This window comes from Salvia miltiorrhiza, chromosome 8 (genome assembly GCF_028751815.1).
Source record: "Salvia miltiorrhiza cultivar Shanhuang (shh) chromosome 8, IMPLAD_Smil_shh, whole genome shotgun sequence".
In the NCBI taxonomy this organism is placed as follows: Eukaryota; Viridiplantae; Streptophyta; class Magnoliopsida; order Lamiales; family Lamiaceae; genus Salvia; species Salvia miltiorrhiza.
Genome location: NC_080394.1, coordinates 27,620,713 through 27,641,656, shown reverse-complemented (window position 1 = coordinate 27,641,656; position 20,944 = coordinate 27,620,713). Strand labels below are relative to the sequence as shown.

At 36.5% G+C, this 20,944-nt stretch overlaps 2 protein-coding genes across 2 annotated transcripts; one reads left to right on the top strand and one right to left on the bottom strand.

The window, feature by feature from the left end:
• The first annotated feature begins 1,071 nt into the window (after positions 1-1,071).
• Positions 1,072-4,965, top strand: LOC130997412 (uncharacterized). The gene is made up of 3 exons (XM_057922708.1): positions 1,072-1,539; positions 2,481-2,818; positions 4,477-4,965. Exons 1-3 carry the CDS (start codon positions 1,213-1,215, stop codon positions 4,658-4,660), a joined length of 849 nt encoding a protein of 282 aa, XP_057778691.1. The 5' UTR covers positions 1,072-1,212; the 3' UTR covers positions 4,661-4,965.
• A 7,742-nt stretch (positions 4,966-12,707) lies between these two features.
• Positions 12,708-14,083, bottom strand: LOC130998269 (uncharacterized). Its single transcript, XM_057923700.1, has 5 exons — positions 13,860-14,083; positions 13,555-13,802; positions 13,353-13,471; positions 12,961-13,259; positions 12,708-12,879 (listed from the first exon to the last, which is right to left on the bottom strand). The coding sequence occupies exons 1-5, from the start codon at positions 14,081-14,083 to the stop codon at positions 12,708-12,710; spliced, it is 1,062 nt and encodes a 353-aa protein (XP_057779683.1).
• Positions 14,084-20,944: the final 6,861 nt, after the last annotated feature.

The following is a 20,944-nucleotide window of genomic DNA, read 5'->3' as shown; positions in this document are numbered from 1 at the left end:
ACCACTAGGGGTGAGCAAAACCGGACCAAAACCGACGAACCGGACCGAACCGGTTGGTTTTTTCGGTCCGGGCCGGTTTTGGTCCAGTGATTGGTCCGGTCCGGTCCCATTTTACTGGACCGAATTATTGTCGATTCGGTTTCGGTCCGGAGGAGGTGAAAACCGGACCGAACCGAATATATATATATTAAATATATATTTAATATTTTTATTAATATTATTAATATTTTAATTATTTCTAATATTCTGAAAATATAGTAGAAACCCTAATTTCCTAAACTGAACTTCCCCTTCGTCTCTCTCAGTTCTCCAGTCCACCTTTTCTCTCCTAAATTGCGCCGACCCCCCCACTGTCGCGGCGTCGCCGCCATTGTCGCCGGCTCGCGGCCCTCCGTCTACCGCCAACGGCCCAACCGCCCAGCAGTTCGCCATCTCCAATCTCCTCCACTCTCCAGCCGCCAGCAATTCACCATCTCCTCCGGACCTCCACTCTCCAATCTCGCTCCCAGCAGTTCGCCATCTCCTCCACTCTCCAATCGCTCACCTCACCCTCACCCCGAAGTCGCCAGCGCCCAGCAGTTCGCAGCGCCCGCCGCCCAGCGACTCCCCTCCGGCCGCGACTCCCCCGCCGGCCGCTCCAGTCTCCCGTCGCCTCACCAAAATCATTTCTTCAGGTAAGATTTCAGTTTGTGCATATTGTGATTTCTGAATTCTGATATTGTTGATTAGAGCTAGGGCAGATTTTGAAACATGCTTTAATCTTTATGATTTCAGATTTTGAAACATGCTTTAATCTTTATGATTTCAGATTTTGAAACATGCTTTAATTTTTTCGGTTTTGGACCGGACCGGACCGAGAACCGACGGCGGTTTTGGTCCGGTCCCGGTTCGGTCCCAGTGTTTAGGTTGGTCCGATTCGGTCCTACAAATCTTAAGAATTCGGTCCTCGGTTTTGTCGGTCCGGTCCGGACCGACTGCTCACCCCTAGTGACCACTTATATTGAGATGGATGGATGGAGTATAATTTTGGTATTTTTGATTTAAATTTACGAGACAAACTGAGTAACAATTATAAAAAAATCATCAAGATAAATACGAGTTGAAGTGGATCTCGAAGTGGAGCTTATTACTTTAATCGAATAATCAAACTGAACTCGAATTAAACTTAAGCTTAATGGAGTATTTCGAGCTGAAGCTCAATTTAATGGTGGAATGCAAACTCGTCGAATAATCATTTCACGATTCGTAGAGAGCCCTACTTTGAGTCATATATACGCCGTCGAAACTCGAAACCTTAAACCTCTTGCAGGATTTAAAGCAGCTGAGCATTCGAGAGAAACAACAAAACCTCGAAACGCGATGACGTGGAGGAGGGCTCTATTGTGCGCGGGTGGCGTCGCGCACCAACTACTGACACAGCCCTCGCGCACGATAGCTTCGCGGCCGTTTTCGTCGACGGCGTCGTACACCGTCAATTCAGTTATTCTCCGCTCCCTCAAAGACCACTACATTGAAGTCACCAAGATGACTCCACCTCCGGTAAACATTTTTTCTCTCTTTTTTGCGTTTGTATTCGTCCAAATTCATGGGGAATGAACTTTTTAGGGATGTTGGAGGGCTTATGACGAATTATACATTTTATGTGTTCCGATTACTGAACTTTAGGGTTGAATTTGACGTTCTTGGTAACAATAACTATCTATTGGCTGGGAACTATCATCTTCAACCTATGCAGACGTGTTTGGTTTCAACTGTATGCCACTTTTCATTTCAATTCACTCACTCAGAAATAAAGCCAAACATATCCTTGTATATGCAGTGCCTTTTTCAAATTCATTTTCGAATAAGTTCTCCGGTAACAGTTCCTCCTCTTGGATTTGTTTCTTCTTCTGTATTATTAGGGGTATCACTTATCAGGCTGTGATTCAATCATTGAAGTCTATCTTTGTGCATATTATGTGTACTGCAGCGCAAGTCACGTTACAGCAAACTCAGATTCCTGTTAGCTAAGGGTTATGAAGTGTATTGGTAATGGGCATTGGCATGTCCACGGATTACATTTCTTGGCGTATAATAGTAGCTGGCTTTCATATTGAGTTTCTCTGTTGTGACATTATCTAGATCTTTATTTAGTCTATGTTTAGGACATTACAGCTCGATTAAAGATTTCTGAAATGTCTGAGTGTGTATGAACAGTTGTATGTATTTTATCACTTGCCTTGAAAGTAGATATCTTTGATGCTTGAAAGCAGATGAATCTGAAACTTTGAGTGACATAATATAATCTATTGGTGTGACGTTGGATTTTATTGCTTTGGTGCTTGGAGTTCCTCAAAAGTCGGTGCGACCGTTTCTTTTTCTACAATCCTAGACTGCTGATATTTGTTTGTGTTCTTATGGAAAAGTTCTTCATGAAATGATGTTTACCTGTAGATACCTTTTAGCTTTACTTATTCTAGTTAGATTTCCATATTTCTCAGAAAATTAGCCCACCTTCTCCATATGAAGTTGTGAAGGGGGCACTTAACAATGGGGGTCCTGTTCTAAGGCGGATGTTTAATGATGAGGTGATCAATGTATCAGTTATGAGAATGGTCGACATTGTTCCAGGAGGTTCTGCTGATGATTATGGTGGTGATAACATTAATCAATTATTTGTTCATGTTGACATTTCTAAGCCAGGGCAGCAAGAGTCTTTGCATTTCCTTTGTGGAATGTATCCGGATGCTCTTGGGATTCATTCCGTTTCAATGAGACCAAAAGCAGATTCTGGAGGGTTCCTTGTGGTCCCATCTAAATATAATGGCCCAGTCTTTGAGTAAGTGAATTTTTCTGCCTGTTAGTTTCAGGATTCATGCGGTAGATCTATTGTGATGTTAGTAACGAGATTTTCTTGTTTATTTTTTGACCATCAGCTACTTAAATTTGAACTGTAAGCAAACTCCCAAAGATAAGAATCAGAAGATTAATTGTAGACGACTTTAGGATAGCTGGATAGGATAACACAAATTTGTCACTTGGTAGCTTACAGACTTTTAAGTTTACTAATGTCTTTGAGTAACTATCTGGAAATTTTTCGTTTCTAACAATTAATTCTCTGAGATCTTAATTGCATTTCACAAGTAATTTTATGGAATTAGTTTTATTTTCCTTTAGAAAATAACTGCAACCATGCCTTCTCCATGTGTATGGGTCCATACTAAAAGCTATGACAAAATTTTCCCCAAGTTACTCCATATTAGAGCAATAAGAGCAATGATGTGACTTCACTAAATTGAGACCATCTTCTGTTAAGTGTAATAGAGTAATATATATTAATTAATGTTTTTTCTCCCGCACAGAGGTTGTATCTCTTTCCAGCAAGGCTTTTGTATTTCCTTGATTTTTCCAATTTTTTGGGGTTATCTATAACGATAGCTGATAATAAGGACTTTCGTAGAATAATGATAAATATCAATAGTCATCTCTGTATTGGTGATTTTGTAGTTAAAATTAGACAGATATCCAGAAGTGCCGGCGTTTTTTTGGAAAACATTTGGACACTGAAAATACCGTGTGTGTGTGTGTGTATGTTTTTTTTTCTCTGTTTTTTTACTGATACAAATATTTCCAGTGATGTTTCCATCAATATTCTTTCATATATCATTTTTTTCAACATTGTTTTCTAGTAATCATGCCAATGCTACCCTGTTGTTATTCATCACTTATTTATAGCATTCAATTTTCCACCACTCTGAGTCTATCGAACATTATAACTATTTTAGCTTTGGCTTGAGGCGTTAACCACTCTACCATTAGACCAACACACGCACACACTGGACTTGGGTTTTCCGTATTGTGTATTGGATTGGAAGAGGCTGTGGTAGGGTGGTAATCAAGTCGGCAGTTTAGTTCCATTTAAAATGTTAGGATTAATTGCCTTTAGATTATCGAACTTTTATCAAACTCTGATTTTGCATACAAACGTGGTAATTATTGAACTATTAATTTAATCTAATTTTGCTACCAATCAGGATTCCATCCAAAGTTGTTGCTCACATAGCTAGCCACTAGCCGAATAATTGACGTTGTCTCATAAGAAACAACGTTTCTACCAACCGATTGTCACGTGAGAACGATTATGTCATGTCAATTATTTGGCTAGTCATGTCAACAGTAATTTTGGCCGGAATTCTGATTGGTTGCAAAATCAGATTAGATCAATAGTTCGGTATTTATCATGCCAAACTTTGAAGTTTGTATGCAAAACTATAATTTAACGAAAGTTCAGTTATTTATAAGCCTAATATTAACCCAAAATGTTAATACACTCTGAATTGTCTGATGAGACAAATACTATTTTAAGATACTTGAATTTTTATATTGCAAATCGCTTTTTATACAATTGATCGTTTTACATTTTAATATGTTAGAAGTTCATTTGCCCTTTTCATGATCGTGTCAACTGATGAATGTATCTCTTTGAACAATTGACAGAGATGTAAATGAAAAGATTCGAGATGCTCTCCATAGTTATATTGAAGAGCGTGGAATAAACGAGAGCCTGTTTCCATTTCTGCAAGCTTGGCTCTATGTGAAGGATCACCGCAATCTCATGCGTTGGTTCAAAGCTGTTGGGACTTTTGTCAATGAGAGTCACCAAGGAACCCTACAGGCCTAAGGAATTTCTTAATGGTCTTCTCAACTTCTGCAAACGTCATTGATAGAAGATTTTGCTTCTTGAAACTACACCAAATCTGAAAATTAAAATATTCCCGGTAAGCTAGCACTTTATCTACTGAAGTAGACCTAGTTACTGTCACTTTGGCTATCGACTTCATTTTGATTTTAAGGTATCTTTGCTCTCTGTGAATTGGCATATAGTTTTTAGCATTCACGCAACTGTTCTGATTTCTGTGATAATGGTTGCTGTGTATAGCACATTCTGTTTCATAAGTTGGAACTGTTAGTGCTGACTTTTTAAAATTTTCTTTGATTTCCAATTTAGATTTTTGATTATTTACTAATAATGTGAGAAAATACAGTTGACAGTTTTGAGTTTGGGTTGATTGCAGCTTAGAATAACACATTTACTAATCAATACTGCAAATTTCCCACGATTTTTAAAACGTTGTAATTGCAATGTCACTTTTCAGTTTTTAGCTATTAACATTTCCAAATGTTTCATTAGTAATGCTATGTCGTTTCCTCCGTAAAACAACACCGTTTTAGTGTACACTGTTGTTTTACCGAGGAAAAGATTGAGATGATAAAGTGTTGCTTTTAGTGTTATTTTTTTAAAATAGTTTGAAATTGACCTTATAGTGTCCTTTTATTTCGATTTTTTTATATTATTATTATTATAAAAGAGTTTCACTAGTGACATAAGGCTTGGTAGCTATTATGTGTCTCATAAAAATTAGTGATATTTGATGATGTAGCTAGCTAATCACTAATAGTTACATTTTCAAATGCCACTAATTTTTGTGACACAAATATTAGCTACCAAGCCTCTTGTCACTAGTAGAATTTTTTTTTTGTAGTGATTATTTTTGTTAGCTTGAGTCAAAATGTCTGGTTAACATTGGATCAGTAGTGTAGAACTGTAGATGTACAAAATCATTTTGGATATTATAAATTTTATCTGAAAAATCACTGTAAAGTTAAAGTGTGAAGTAATTTTTAAGAATAACTCTAATTTCCATGGAGTTCGCTTTCAAGTAAATTGTAGTGGTCCGTTTGTGGATAGATGTTGTTTGAGGTCGTAGTCTATTCGGTTGAGTTTAATATGGGGATTAAGGCCTATCATATCTCAAAGATCTTATGGGTTTCGACCTATTAAAAGAAATTTATTAGAAAAATAGTATTATTCTATTAAATAAAAAACGGTGGATTCACCAAAATGTATCTTTAATTGGATTGAAAGCTCGCGATCATTATGGATGAGATCCCTATCTCCTATTTTTGGGCCCATTTTTTTAAATGTGTAACACGTTATTTTTCACTTCACTGAGTTTTGTAGTTTATAACAATATTAGAACTCAATATACTCTCTCTCAAGCGTTCATAAAGTATCGAGGCACTATCCCTTTAATTATTTATTATTTATTCATTTAATTGATTTTTAATTAATTAATTAAATTCCGTAGCAATTTAATTTGATTTATTTTAAATTCTAGTTAAGGATGTATAAATTCTAGGAGCATTTGGGTTTAATTAACCGCACGCAAGTTTCGTATTTCGCCGTGCAGGCTAATGTATAAAGTTTCTTGCACGATTTCGAAAAGAAAAAAAAGAAGATGATTGGAGTCTTGTATGTATATATATTGGTTACATAAATAAATTAATGCTTGGGCAAGTGTAGTAGCAAAGCGCTCATTAGAATTTAAAATCTCATTTTTCTAGAATGTAATGTCATGATGAAAATGATGTGTAGTTTTTTCATGAGGAATCTCATTTTTTCTAGAATATAATGTGATGATGAAAATGATTTGTATTTACACATCCATATCCTTTTGGTCATGAGGAAGTCAACCGTGCTTCACATGGGCAATTTCTCATCATCTCCGATTCTCTTTCCCCTTTGCAAGGTGTGGAAAAACATAAAGAGGGCATTTTCCCATTTTTATTAATTTCCAAATATTAGCACGCATCTCTACTTTTGGATAAATCTAATAAAAATACAGCTTCTTCTCTAGTCGAGAGAGAGCAAGCAACACCAAGGTTAATCTTATTAATTATACTTGCATCATACTTTACTAAAAGGGTGTTTGGTTGAGCTTCTAAGCTCTTTAAAATAAACTTATAAGCTGTAAAAATAAGTTTTAAGAGCTTATAAGCTCTCCAAAAAATAAGTTTTATATCTTATTTTCTCATTATCTTATAAGCAATATTTATTTTACAAAAATAATTTAATTATAATTTTTATTATATATCATTCTAATTTCATTTGATTTTTCTTCGATTTTCTCTGTCAAAAAAGATTTCCTCTCTGTAGTTTATAAGTTAAATAAACATTTTTTTACAACTTATAAGCTCTTAATGTATTATAAACTCTTGAAACATTCAAATATTTACAAGTTTTTTAAAATAAGTTTAGCGATGTTGAGTAAGCTTCATATTTAATCCAACAGATCAATCAATTAAATGGACGAACTAAATTCAACTGGAGGCCCTTCGATCGACATCTCCACCAGTGCTCCTAAAAGAATTTCAATTTGTTTGTGGTTTAAGGTTGTTAAAGAAGAACTTTGAGGGTTGGAGGCCCTTTGATCGACATCTCCACCAGTGGTTTAGGGTGCTAATATCCATAGTCCCAAAAGATTGTTGGATCTACCCTCAACAATTACTAAACCTTTATTTATTTCAAATTGAATACAATATTTAAGTTTTGTATAGAAAATGATGTGCCAAATATTTAATAAGTTGACTTAAATAGTATTTTACTCCCTCCGTCCACTAATTCAGAACCTAAGTAGCAAAACACGGGTTTTAAGAAAAAATGTATTTTTATTAGTTGAGTGGAGAAAGGGACCCACACTTAATGTATTGTTTATTAGTTGAGTGGAGAAAAAGTGTATTGTTTTGGGACCCACCAATTAAATATAAATAAAAACTTACTAAAAATGGATAGACCTTGAGTTGGTGGACGTCCCAAAAAGGAATGAAAGCCTTGAATTAGTGGATGGAGGGAGTAATTGTCATGTGAAGTGAAATTATTAGACAAATTATATTGAAACTTTAAATGATGTACAAAATATAAGCTTAATATTCATTTTGAAATAAATTAATATTTAGTAATTTAATTTGATACAAATATCATAGTTTAGTCATTAACCGTAGCTCGGCACGAAAACTATTAACATAAAATTACATTTTATTCTGACTTCAATATTGGAGTTGAGAGCACTTTCAAAAAAATTAACATTGAAAAGGAAAAATTAACATGGAGGCACAAATCATTCACTTCAAAGTTTAAAGTGAGAAATGCAAAAGAAATACTATAATTAAATGACAAAAGTCATTGCCAAAAAATGTCAACTAGCAAGACATTGTGGCCCGAGATAAACAGGCATGAAGGAAAAAGTCAGCCAAGTATAGAGATAATGGAGTGGTCAATTTACTAATTTTTTTAGTCAAAAAGGCCATTTGATTTTAGGTCCCTTTAATGTCTACAATGGACACCAATAACACGAGTCATGAGGGCCACTTATTGTTTGATATATTATATGATGATAACAAAGTTGAAGTTTTTTAAATTTTATTAATAGTATCTATTAAAATGTTGTTAAGGCCTAATATTGAATTACTTTTGCAAAACTGATAAAGATAGTCAAGGTTGGAATATACAAAAACACAATTAACTGATATTCAAATTTAAAAATAAATAAAAATAAATAAAAGATCTGTTATTGTAGAATATCATGAACGGCAACTTCTTAATAACATATACGATGTGTACCGATGAAATAAAATACACAATAATGTAGAGAATGTGATAAAGAAAATGAATTAAATGCTAAAAAAATTATAAACTTTAGCATGATTTTGATTTTCTACACGTCTTATATATAAATTATTAATAGCACCAGTTTTCGAAATTTGTAGTAATATAAATATATTCAAATTTTTCTGACAAACAAAAGAAAACATGGCGTGATTCTTTTAGAATATAGTGTATTACTTGCCACATATATAGAACTCATAGAATGACGTCATATACTTATCGAAGCTGAAATACATTGATCGTGTTTATTTTGCTAAACTATTAGTATTATTATTACACCAAAGTGTAACATGTGTCTTAAACCAAATTCGATTCTTGAATTTTCTTAAGCAATTAACCTAAATTTTTTAATAGATCTTTATATTATATCGAATTATCCAGATACAATGGATATGCGCTATATAATATATATTTTCTAATTAGGAATTGATGGTCCTAACTTTCATGGATCCTAACAAAAGTTTAGGAGAAAATGAAAAGCAAATCCATGACATTATTATATCAAAATAAGGAGAGTGTAAAGTGGGAAAACTTTGTTCTTGTGGTCGGTTTGGTATTTCTATATTGCATTAATTTGGTATTCAAGAAAAAAGAACTTTAACATGTGGCTCAAATTTGTTGCTTTGGAGGTGCATCACTGTATGTGCACTTCCTCTGGATTTTTGGGGTCTCGTTTTAATTATTAGGTCATTGAATAACTTATTAGTGCAATAGGTCACCCCATTAGATTATTATACTCTTCTATAATAGTTTACAAACATTTCTTTTTAAATATGAATTTGGGGCCATTGGAGGTTGATCTTAGTTTGCACAAATGTCATCTTTAAGCTAGATGACAAAAAAATGCTAATAAATAATGTGGTAAATACAAATTGAGAGAATTCTCCTACCTATTGATACCACACTTACGTACCACGTTTTAAAATATTATTTTAATAAAAGTTTATTATTAATACAAAACTAATTATGATGTAATCAACCCTAATAGTCATTAACTATTACTAACTAAAAACTAAAAAATAATTACCTCGATTCAGATTTACCTGGAATTGAGATTATGTTTCCAATAAATATAGCTAGGAAAGGATGAACAAGTGATATAATTACTCAATACCCATAACAATGAATCAATATAAATCTACAGTTGAGACCTAGTTCAATTTTTAACAACGAATTCATTTTCGACGATTTAAAAACACTCGTGGCACCCTCCCCAAAATACATGGAAAGACTAATAGGTTGAAAGATAAAGGATAGTGAGCCTATACATCAGTGCCACATGTGTTTTTAAATCGCCGGAGATGAATTCGTTGTTAAAATTGAACAGGGTCCTAAAATTGGCGTATAAAAATAAATTTTTAAAAGTTCATTTTAAAAATAGATTTTGACTAAAGTTCATGAATTTACATACATTTAACTATTTTTTTATTTGTCCGTTATATCCTTTCAAAATACTTTTAAGTCCCCAACAATATTTTCTTCTTCTTTGTAATTTATTATAAATTTAATAAGAACAATTTGTTTAACAAATTATGTAAATGGTATTTTATTAATTTACAAGGACGAAATATCAAATCTATAAAGTACTTTGGAAATATAAATACTTGTTTTTTCACATATAAAATTCTAAGTGAATGCAATGAGATATAATTTTGCCAAATTAAGGTTTAGCTTCAAAATTGAGTAAGAAATATACGTTTTCCTTTCATTTCACATTTTTAAAAGAGTTGCAGAAAACCATAATATTATCTGTTTAGTGATAAAATCGAAATCCATGTTCTATTTTAGGAATATCTAATTCCACACTCTTTCATTGCTTAGAAGAGTGGGAAGTGTATTAGTGAGAGGAGGTTGCAAGTAATTAAAGATTTCATACCATATCTTAGATCAACACTCCAAATTTCTTTTTTGAGTTTGGTTTTGTAAGCATAACCAAGAAATTTGAACAAGCTTAATGTGAATTCGTATATTGATAAGTCAACAAATAAAATCGATTAATAATGATGCTTATAACCAAGTAAAAGGAGTTGCAAAGTTTCTAAATTTAGAAATAAGGTCATCTTTGTTGAAATCCAATTTCATGGAATGAGTCCAATCACAACGATTGAAATTTGATGTAACATCAAACAAATGCTTAGGTTGGAGTCAAGTTACACAAACTCATGAACCCAATCCTATATTATCCTTATAGAGCAACAAGAGAAGTGAGTATTGTATTGTGTGAATAGTGAGAGGCTCTTATAAATTTATATGTTTATGCATCTCGTGACGTGATTATGAAATATGTAATACGTTATGAGATCACGACACACAATATTGTGATATGATCATATTATGTATTTTCTTTGTTTTTATTTAAGTGCCCATTTTGATTATTTTTTTTCAATAAGTGTTATATTTCAAAATTTGAGAGTATATAAAAATGATACTCTTTCCATTTTACCCTTATTTAATATTTTTCGTAATTTGGTGACACGTGTATGAAATTTTCATGGTACTTAATAAGGTTAAAAATCCTATTTTCTCGGTGACGTAGCGCAAGCGTAGAACACGGATAAATTGAGAAGAAAACTCAAAGTTTTTGTAATTATTCCAACTCCCCAAAATAAGTGGCTAGAATAAGTATATATAATAAGCTAAAAGTTAAACCCTAAATAAAGCCCATGCAAGGGTCCAACTTAAACAACTCAAAACAATACTAAAAGTCTAATAAGTAAATGACGTAAATAAAAATAAACTTTGGGCTGGAACACACAATCAAAAGAATCCATGAAAGCAACTGCAAGTACGTCGGCATCATTCTCCCCCACCAAAGAGCGAGGCGACCTCGACTCAGAACCATCATCATTATCACCAAGGTAAGGAACAAGATGTTTCACATTAAAAACATCTAACGTACGAACATGAGAGGGGAGCTTTAAACGGTAGGCATTAGGATTAATTTTCTCAATAATCTCGATCGGACCAATCTTGCGGGCAGCAAGCTTGTTGTACTCGTGGGCAGGGTAACGATCCTTGGTGAGGACAGCATAGACAAAATCTCCAACCTGAAACTCAACATGTCGACGACGACGATCCGCTGCAGCTTTGTAGGCAGCGTTAGCCTCTAAGAGTTGAGCATGCGTGGCTGCATGGGTGCTGCGCAGAGACTCAATGAGATAAGCAGCGTGGGCCTCAATACGAATAGGAGACGACAAAGAGAGGAGATCCACCGGACCACGAGGAAGAACCACATAAACAACTTGGAAAGGGCACTACCCGGTGCAACGATTAATAGCAGCATTATGAGCAAATTCTACATGGGGAAGACGAGAATCCCATGAACGTAGATTTTCACCAACAAGACAGCGTAAGAGATTGCCCAATGAACGATTAACAACCTCAGTTTGGCCATCCGTCTGAGGATGATAAGCACTACTAAAGTCTATTATAGTGTTAGCCATACGCCACAAACTTCGCCAAAAGAAACTTAAAAAACGAGTATCTCTATCCGAAACAATAGAGGAGGACAGCCCATGCAAACGGTAAATCTCCCGAAAAAATAATTGTGCAACTTGCAAAGCATTAGAAGTTTTCTTACACGGAATGAAATGGACCATCTTGGAAAATCGGTCAACCACGACAAAAATAGAATCGTGACCACGTTGGGTGCGAGGCAGACCCAACACAAAATCCATGCTAATCGCACTCCAAGGCCAAATCCATGCTAATCGCACTCCAAGGCACCTCCGGGACAGGTAACAGCCAATAAAGACCAGCATTAGAAGCGGTGCTTTTAGACAATTGGCAGACACGGCAACGAGAGACGAAACATTGTACATTGCGCCGAAGAGAAGGCAAAAAATAAGCACGTTGCAGCAGCTCGAGAGAATGGTCACGCCCAAATCAGTCACAAGCTTGAGACCAATGTTATCGATGGCGGCTGGCGGTCCATGGCAGTCCGGCTTGAAAACCGCCATAAGGATATGGCGGGTGCCATGGCGGGTTATGGCGGACGCATGTCGGACGCATGGCGGGTGCCAAATGCAAATTATGAAATTAAAACATGCAAAAATCCAAGAAAAATCATAGAAAACTTGATATCCTAAGTTTAAAGATAACATATTCCTAAGTTCAAAGTTCAAACATAACAAAATGCAATAATAACTAATAAGTTCAAGTCTTCAACTTCAAGCATAGAACATAGATAGATAGATAATAATGTCTAATAGGAAATAAAATGCTAGTCCTCCTCATCAACATCCACGTAGTCATCTTCTTCATCATCATCCAAAGGAGCAAACCCTTCTTCCTCTTCTCCTTCGGATTCCTCATCAATGTCATTCTCATCAACCTCATCCTCATCATCAAGTTCTTCATCCTCAAGCACCCTCTCTAACTCTTTCCCTTTTGATCTTGAAGATGTGGAAGTCATTGTGTTTTTCTTAGATCTAACACTTGTAGCTCTATAACTAGCACCAACACCACTAGATTACTGCTTTCTTTTCCCTGCGATGGCACGTCTAGTATAAGTAGCCAACTCCCCAGCCCCCGAAGCCTCATAAACAGTGTCCCAATTAAGTGAATCACTCTCAAAAACCAAATCATTCCTTGCATCATTTTCATCATCCACCTCTCCAACTAACCACTCATTGCACTCATCAATATCATTGAGTGAAATTAGATCAATTTCATGTATATGATTATACCTCTCAACCAACTTTTGATTATACTTGACATAAACCAAATCATGCAACTTCTTATGCTCAAGCCTATTTCTCTTTTTTGAATGGATCTGCCACATTAAACATAATAATGCATTATTTTTTCTAAAGATTGATCATCTTAAATAAATCATAAAAGCATACTACACTAGATATAAGCTTGCCTGCTCAAATACACTCCAATTGCGCTCACATCCGGATGCACTACAAGTTAGGCCTAAGATTTTAATAGCAAGTTGTTGCAAATTTGGAGCCGAGTGGCCATACATCCTCCACCATTGAGCTACAATAACAAATATTATATTATTAAAATTCATAATGAATAATTATAAAATATATAATCTAAATCAAGAAATAATATCTCACCGGGAGGAATTTTCTTGCGTCGTCGTTCAGCAAAGTCACTACCAAATAGACCACCACAAGACTTGTAGCTTGCCATCTCTACAAGAATCTTATCTTGAACATCTTTGCTTGGCACCAACCTTTCAATGGTATCATACAATCCTCTAGTGACCTCCATATCAAATTCCAACTGCTTGTTGTCATATAATATGTCTGGATTCAAGAAGTGACCAGCTGCATGCAAAGGCCTATGGAGTTGGCAGTCCCACCTATTGTCAATGATGGCGAACACTTATTTGTATCGGCTTTCATTGTTTTGAAAAGACTTTGCTATTGCTTCTTTTGCCTTCTTCATTGCTTCATAAATGTACCCCATTGCCGGTTTCTTTTCACCATCAACAAGTTGAAGGACTCGTACAGGAGGAGTCATGACCTTGAGAGTGTACACAATATTATTCCAAAACGAAGGCATGAGTTCAATTTTTGTTGCCTGTTTCCCCTTAGCTTCCTTAGACAACTTATTTTGTGTCCATTCTTCAGAAGTGAACATCTTTCATAGATTCGCCTTTTCTTTGTGAATCCTTCCTAATGATAGAAAGGATGTGGCGAAACTAGTCACTGCAGGCCTCACCAATTCCATTTTGTTTGTGAATCGCCTCAACAAACTCAAGGTACTAGTGTGATTGTAGATGAAACCAACAAACTTCACTCATCTTTGAATGATGGTCTTTATTTGAGGAAGCTTGCCGATATCTTCAAGCATCAAATCAATACAGTGGGCTGCACAAGGAGTCCAGTACAGATGACGCCTCTTCTCCATTGACATCTTGCCAGCAGCCACATAGTTGCTCCCATTATCCGTCAATACATGGACAAGATTCTCTTCCCCAATTTCTTCGACCAACTAATCAAGCAACTCAAATAATTTCTCCCATGTCTTCACAAAGGCCGAACCATCAATTGACTTCACAAACACTGTCCCAGAAGGTGAATTAACTAAGAAGTTAATTATAGTCCTTTGCTTCCTATCTGTCCATCCATCTGACATAATGGAACAACCATGTCTGCCCCATTCTTCTTTATTCTTCTCCAGCAAGCTGTTAGTATATTCTAATTCTTTGTTTAAGAGTGGAATCCTTATGCTGTGATAGGTAGGAGCAGGTAAATTTCTTCTGTAAGCACCAATTGCTTCAATCATATTTTGAAAGGCATCCAACTTAACCAAGTTGAATGATAGGCCGACTTGGTACCAAAAACGGGCTATGTATTGATGGACTCGAGCCACAACTTCTTTGTCAATTGCCCCTCTTATGTTTGTTTGCTTCCCCTTCTCCTTTGAACTTGTTGTCTTCGTCAAAAACATCTCTATAGAACCTTTCTTTATAGGTTGAGAGGTTCCACAAGAACGGGAAGAAGAAAGAGTTGGAGTTGCAGATTCATCCTCCTCATCATCGAATCCAAATCCAAGATCAATGTCTTTTGGATTGGTTCCTTTCTTTTCATTCTCTTTAGCTTGATAATACTCCAACAACTCCGTTCGAACACTTGGTGGGGCTAGCTTACACGGTGCCACCTTGCCCCTCTTTCCAATTTAGTGCTCCTTCCTTTAGTGATACCGAAATTCATAATCTTGTTGCAATATAGGCACTTTACTTTGTTCGTGCCTGGCCCGACAGCCACACAGCGCTTCCAACCCGGGTCATTACTCTTAACAACAGTATTGGGGACTGAAGAAGCTTCACCCGACATTATCAACCTAAAAACGAAACAATTGCAGATTGCAAATAAAAAAAATGCCAACTAAATCATATTTTTACACTAAGTATAAAGTATCCTAATGTTATAAACTGAAAAATTTCAGAAAATATGAAATAATCGAAATAATCTATTGTTTAAATGAAATAAACTGCTGTAAAAATTAGAAAACAACTAAAAAATGAAAAATAACAAAAAAAATTAAAAAAAGGACCTACCTGAGGTCGCCGGAGCAGTGGTCGCCGGTCCGAAATCAGAGGAGGCGGCGCAGAGCAGTTTGAATTTGGGAGGCTACTAACGTTAAAACCCTAGTTCTAAACCTAATTTAACTAAGTCAAAGGGTCAAAGGGTCGGGTCAACGGGTTGACCCGCCCGTAAAGCGGGTCATGGGCCTAATATCCGCCATATCCCGCCATGGCCGCCATGACACCATGGATATGGCGGCCGCCATGGCAAAAATGCCATGCCATAAGAATTTCATGGTGGGCTGCTCAAAAACCGCCACCGCCATCCGCCATGGCGCCGCCATAGCGGAAATTTGACAACACTGGTTGAGACGGAGACTACACTCGGGAATACACAAATGAGTGCCCTTGAAAAGAAAACCATCAAACAACACAAAATCACCCACTTCACCGGTACGCACATACAAAAGAATAGGACCAAAATATGGATCAGTGTGGTAAAATTTAGGTAAGAGCTCAAAACCAAGTACGGAGACACGCATGTCCCGAAGAACAAGAGCACGACGGCTCAAGGCATCAGCCACACGATTAGAAGCACCCGAGCGATGCTTCAAAATAAAAGTGAATTGTTGTAAATATCCTGCCCACGAGGCATGTCAGGCAGATAAATTATCCTGAGTAGCGAGATGACACAAAGCTTCATGGTCGGAATAAAGAATAAACTCTTGTTGAAACAAATAGTGATGTCAATGGCGAACAACACGTACCACCGCATAAAACTCAACGTCATACGTGCTATAGCGAGAACGTGTGCCTGATAATTTCTCGCTAAAGAAAGCAACAGGACGAGCAGACTAGCTGAGCACTGCACTTATACCAACTTTAGAAGCATCACAAGATAGTTCAAAAGGTTGATCAAAATAGGGGAGAAGAAGCACCAATGCGGTAGTTAAGCGTTGTTTGACCAAATGGAATGTAGATTCACCCTCTGGCGTCCAAGAGAAGGGTTTGCGAGCAATACAATCAGTGATAGGAGCCATAATACTGCTGAAGTGAGCAATAAAATGACTATAAAAAGACGCCAAACCATGAAAACTCCGTGCTTCGGTGACCGTTGACGGCGAAGGCTATTCATAAATGACAGTGACCTTAGAGATATCCACTTGAATGCCTTGAGAGGAAATCACATAACCCAAAAATAAGATGGATTTCGCACAAAATAAACAATTCTGAGGAGCCGCATAGAACTTCTCTGAACGAAGAATAATGAGACCAGCTCAGAGGTAAGCAAAGTGATCCTCCAGAGAACGGCTATAGACCAGAATGTCGTCAAAATAAACGACAACACAAGTGCCAATGAGAGAACGCAACGTCTGATTCATAATACGCATAAAAGTGCTCGGCGCATTAGATAAACCAAAAGGCATCACCAACCACTCGAACAAGCGTTCTCGAGTCTTAAATGCAGTTTTCCACTCGTCACCTGGCCGAATCCGAATCTGGTGATATCCACTATGAAGATTGAGCTTACTGAAAATGGATGCTCCAATTAATTGATCGAACAGATCATCAAAACAAGGAATGCATGGGAAAACGATAGCGTACTGTAATTTTAAAACTAGCACGAATATCAACATACATACGCCACGTGGAATCTTTCTTAGGAATTAATAATGCTGGGACAGCACACGAGCTTAAGCTTTCACGAACAACTCCACATGATAAAAGTTTTTCGACTTGCTGACGAAGCTCGGCATGCTCAATTGGGCTCATACGGTAGTGCGGGCGGTTTGGGAGATATGCACTAGGAATTAAGTCTATCTGATGTTGAATGTCGTGGAGAGGCGGTAAACCAGACAACAATTCATCGGGAAAGACATCAGAAAATTCATGCAAGAGTCGTTCAAGCTCAGGCGATGATGAGGCAGATGGCGTAGCATGTTCGAGGCCTACCGAAATGAGAACATAAGGCGTCTACTACGAGTTCACGACAGAGTTCGGTGTGAGCTATGAGTAAGATAAAGGCGTTGGGCGATGGGAAACGGGGTAACGAGAAATGGAGCACAATTTTGGCACCATCAAAGATAAAGCTATAAGTATTGAGACGGCCGTCATGAGTGACTGAGCGATTAAACTGCCATGGCCGACCGAGTAATAAGTCGCAGGCATCCATGGGAATAACATCACACCATATAGAATCTTTGTACTTCGAGCCCACAGATAACAATATCAATGCTTGACGATCGACAGTAATAGAATTCCCACTCTGAATCCATGCAAGCGTGTATGAAGAGGGGTGCAGTTCTGTCTGCAAATTAAGTTTTGTCACTGCCTCTACTGCCACAACATTTTTGCAGGGCCCTGAATCGATGATAAAATGACAAACTTTGCCATGGATGGTGCATGTGGAGTCAAATATGTGAGAACGTTGTGGATTCAAGTTGTTGTCTCGAGAAGAAAGATAGGAATGACGAACCACCAGGAGAGGGCCCGTGTCGTCGGTGACGTTCTCTTCGGGCAAAAGCTCGTGAGGAGCTGTGTCAAAAACTGCTGGACCATCATAATCACAAGGTAGCTCGTCATGAAAGATGGCATGATGGCCACGAGTACGGGGGCAAGCAACACGTTGATGCCCGATTTCACCGCAAGCATAACAACGATCTAATCGAGGGGCAATAACAGCTAGGGGACGCGAGGTCCTTGGAGTCGTGGAGCTTTTTGCGGGAGCTGTAGAGCAAGGCACGCTAGGAGTGATGTGGGAGGAGCGTTGATTGGCCTATTGCTCCAAAAGAATAGCACGCTGATGTGCTTCCAAGACAGAAATAAGAGCAAAAAGATTTAAAGTATCCTGTTACGACTGTTTCAAACCACTAACATATCGAGAAACCAATTGAGCCGGAGAATCACGAATATCAATTCACGATAATAATTGGTAGAATTCGTCTGTATAAGCATCAACAGAACGAGAATTTTGACGGAGAGTATGGAGACATTGATAAAGTGTGTTTTCATAATTAAAAGGTAGAAACTCATGTTGTAGATGTTTGCGAAATTTCGACCAGGAAGTGATGCGAGGCTTTCTTTGCCGCTGACGTCTCATCTTCAATTGCTGCCACCAGGACAAGGCACGGCCCCGAAAATGAGTGACGACAAGGGAAACACGGTGATGGTCAGGGATTGCCGTGAAAACCAATAACTCCTCCACAAAATTGAGCCAATCCAAAAACTCGGACTGGTCAAGACTACCGTTGAATTCAGGCAAATCGAGTTCGAAGCTAGACTCCCAACGTCGACTTTCGTCCCTATGATCCAAGGGTGCGAAAGGATTGACGTTCGAAAGAGTATCTGAAGCATCATCGTCCGAGAGATCGTTGAGGGAGATCTCAGATGGAGGACGTCATTGATAGCCACCACCATCGGGAGTGCGCTCATGATTTGCGGGGTGCCATGGGCATGGCAATGCGGTGGTAATAACCAGGCACAATTCCTCAAAACCGGTCGTGAGAGCTTGAACTTGCCGACCCAAGTTGGCAATATTGGCATCATGGCGCGCATCGGCCGTGTTAACAGGCTGACGACGAGGCGGCATAGCAATGATTCGTGACTGGTCTCTGAATACCAACTGACGTAGCGCAAGCGTAGAACACGGATAAATTGAGAAGAAAACTCAAAGTTTTTGTAATTATTTTAACTCCCCAAAATAAGCGGTTGGAAGAAGTATATATAATAAGCTAAAAGCTAAACCCTAAATAAAGCCCATGCAAGGGTCCAACTTAAACAACTCAAAATAATACCTAAAGTCTAATAAGTAAATGACGTAAATAAAAATAAATTAAACTTTGGGCTGGAACACACGATCAAAAGAATCCATGAAAGCAAGTGCAAGTACGTCGGCATCACTCGGTAAGTTTAATTTGATGGTGTATGAGACAATTAAAAAAGTAGAGGGAGTTTAATACAATAGTATCATGAATAATCATATGAGGTAAACAAACTACTGCATATAAATATTTTCTTTTGAGTTACAACTCACATGCATATTAGATGACTCGAACCTCCGATGTACTAATTGGAGCATAAATGTTTGCCGGAGCCAATTAGGACAATGGAGGACAATTGTAACCCCCTTTTCCCTCCCACCTAAAAAAATAATTTTTATTTTTTATTATTATATATAAAAATAAAAAATTATTGACATCTTTTTTATTAGTATCCCCGTCTCATAATTTTTTTTTATATATATAAAACTTCTTGAAATAAATAGACATGTCACTTATTCTCCAATGTTGTCTATCAAATTGGTGTTGATTATTCCAATTACTACTCAAGTGCAGAGATATTATTTTTCGAAATGACTCATGCCAAGAATAAGACAATAAGTTATGAAATAGCATGGGTAATCAATTTTTAAATCATTGTTTAGTCACTTTTGTTGAGAGATATGTATTTCTACAAAAATTTTATGATGATATTGTCAATTGCTTTCAACAAACGAAGATGAAGACTCATCGAAAAATAAATTAGATATTCATGTAACTAATTTGTTTTGTATTTTAGTATTTATGACACAAAATTGAACAATATTGCAAAATGTACTAGTTTTAATGTTAAATATTTTTTATTATTTATATAATTAGTTGTTGCACCCCAAATTCAAGGTTTTGGATTCGTTATTACGGCAAGTAAATACAAAAAATAAAGGTGCATGCCATTCATTTGCTAAGGATATAGATATCCTAAATACCCGATTTACTAAAATAATTAAGAACACTTTTCTATGAATAAAGACCATTTAATTTTCTTTCTTAACTACAGACTACAGTAGTGTCAGTCACACTCACAATCTCCAATGTATTAAGGATAGTGGGATCCTCAACCGTTAATTAAATCGAACGCAACTAACACCAAAAACGTTAAAGTTCTTGAATTCGAGTCTACCATAACACGATTCTTAAATTTTTTTTATTTAGTTAATAATTTATATAAAAAAAATGCATCAAATTTTGCTATCAGATTTTTTTTTTCGATATCCCTCAATGTGAACACATTCACTTTGTGACTGCCAACAAATTTGTCAAATAGAAAAATATTGATTTATTTAATTTGTTTTTGTAATAAAATCTTTTAGTTATTTTACTGTATTATTGATTTTATAGTTTTTTTATATTTATTTTAAAAAATTACCAAAAAAGTAACTATTAAATTAAATAAATCAACCTTTTCCTATTAATTAATTGGCAGTTGAATTTGTCATCACGAGCACAGAACAACGCCGTCCGGGGCCGTTCCACGCTTATGAAGAACAAACCTATATATAAGTTAACAAAATACTTTGTTTCATGAAGATAACAATAACTAAACGACAATATCTGAATAATCTATGGGAAAAAGTTAATAGAGATGGCAAAACATCAATAGAGACGTAATTTGAAAAATTATTTAATTAATAATCGTTGATTACAGAAGTTAAT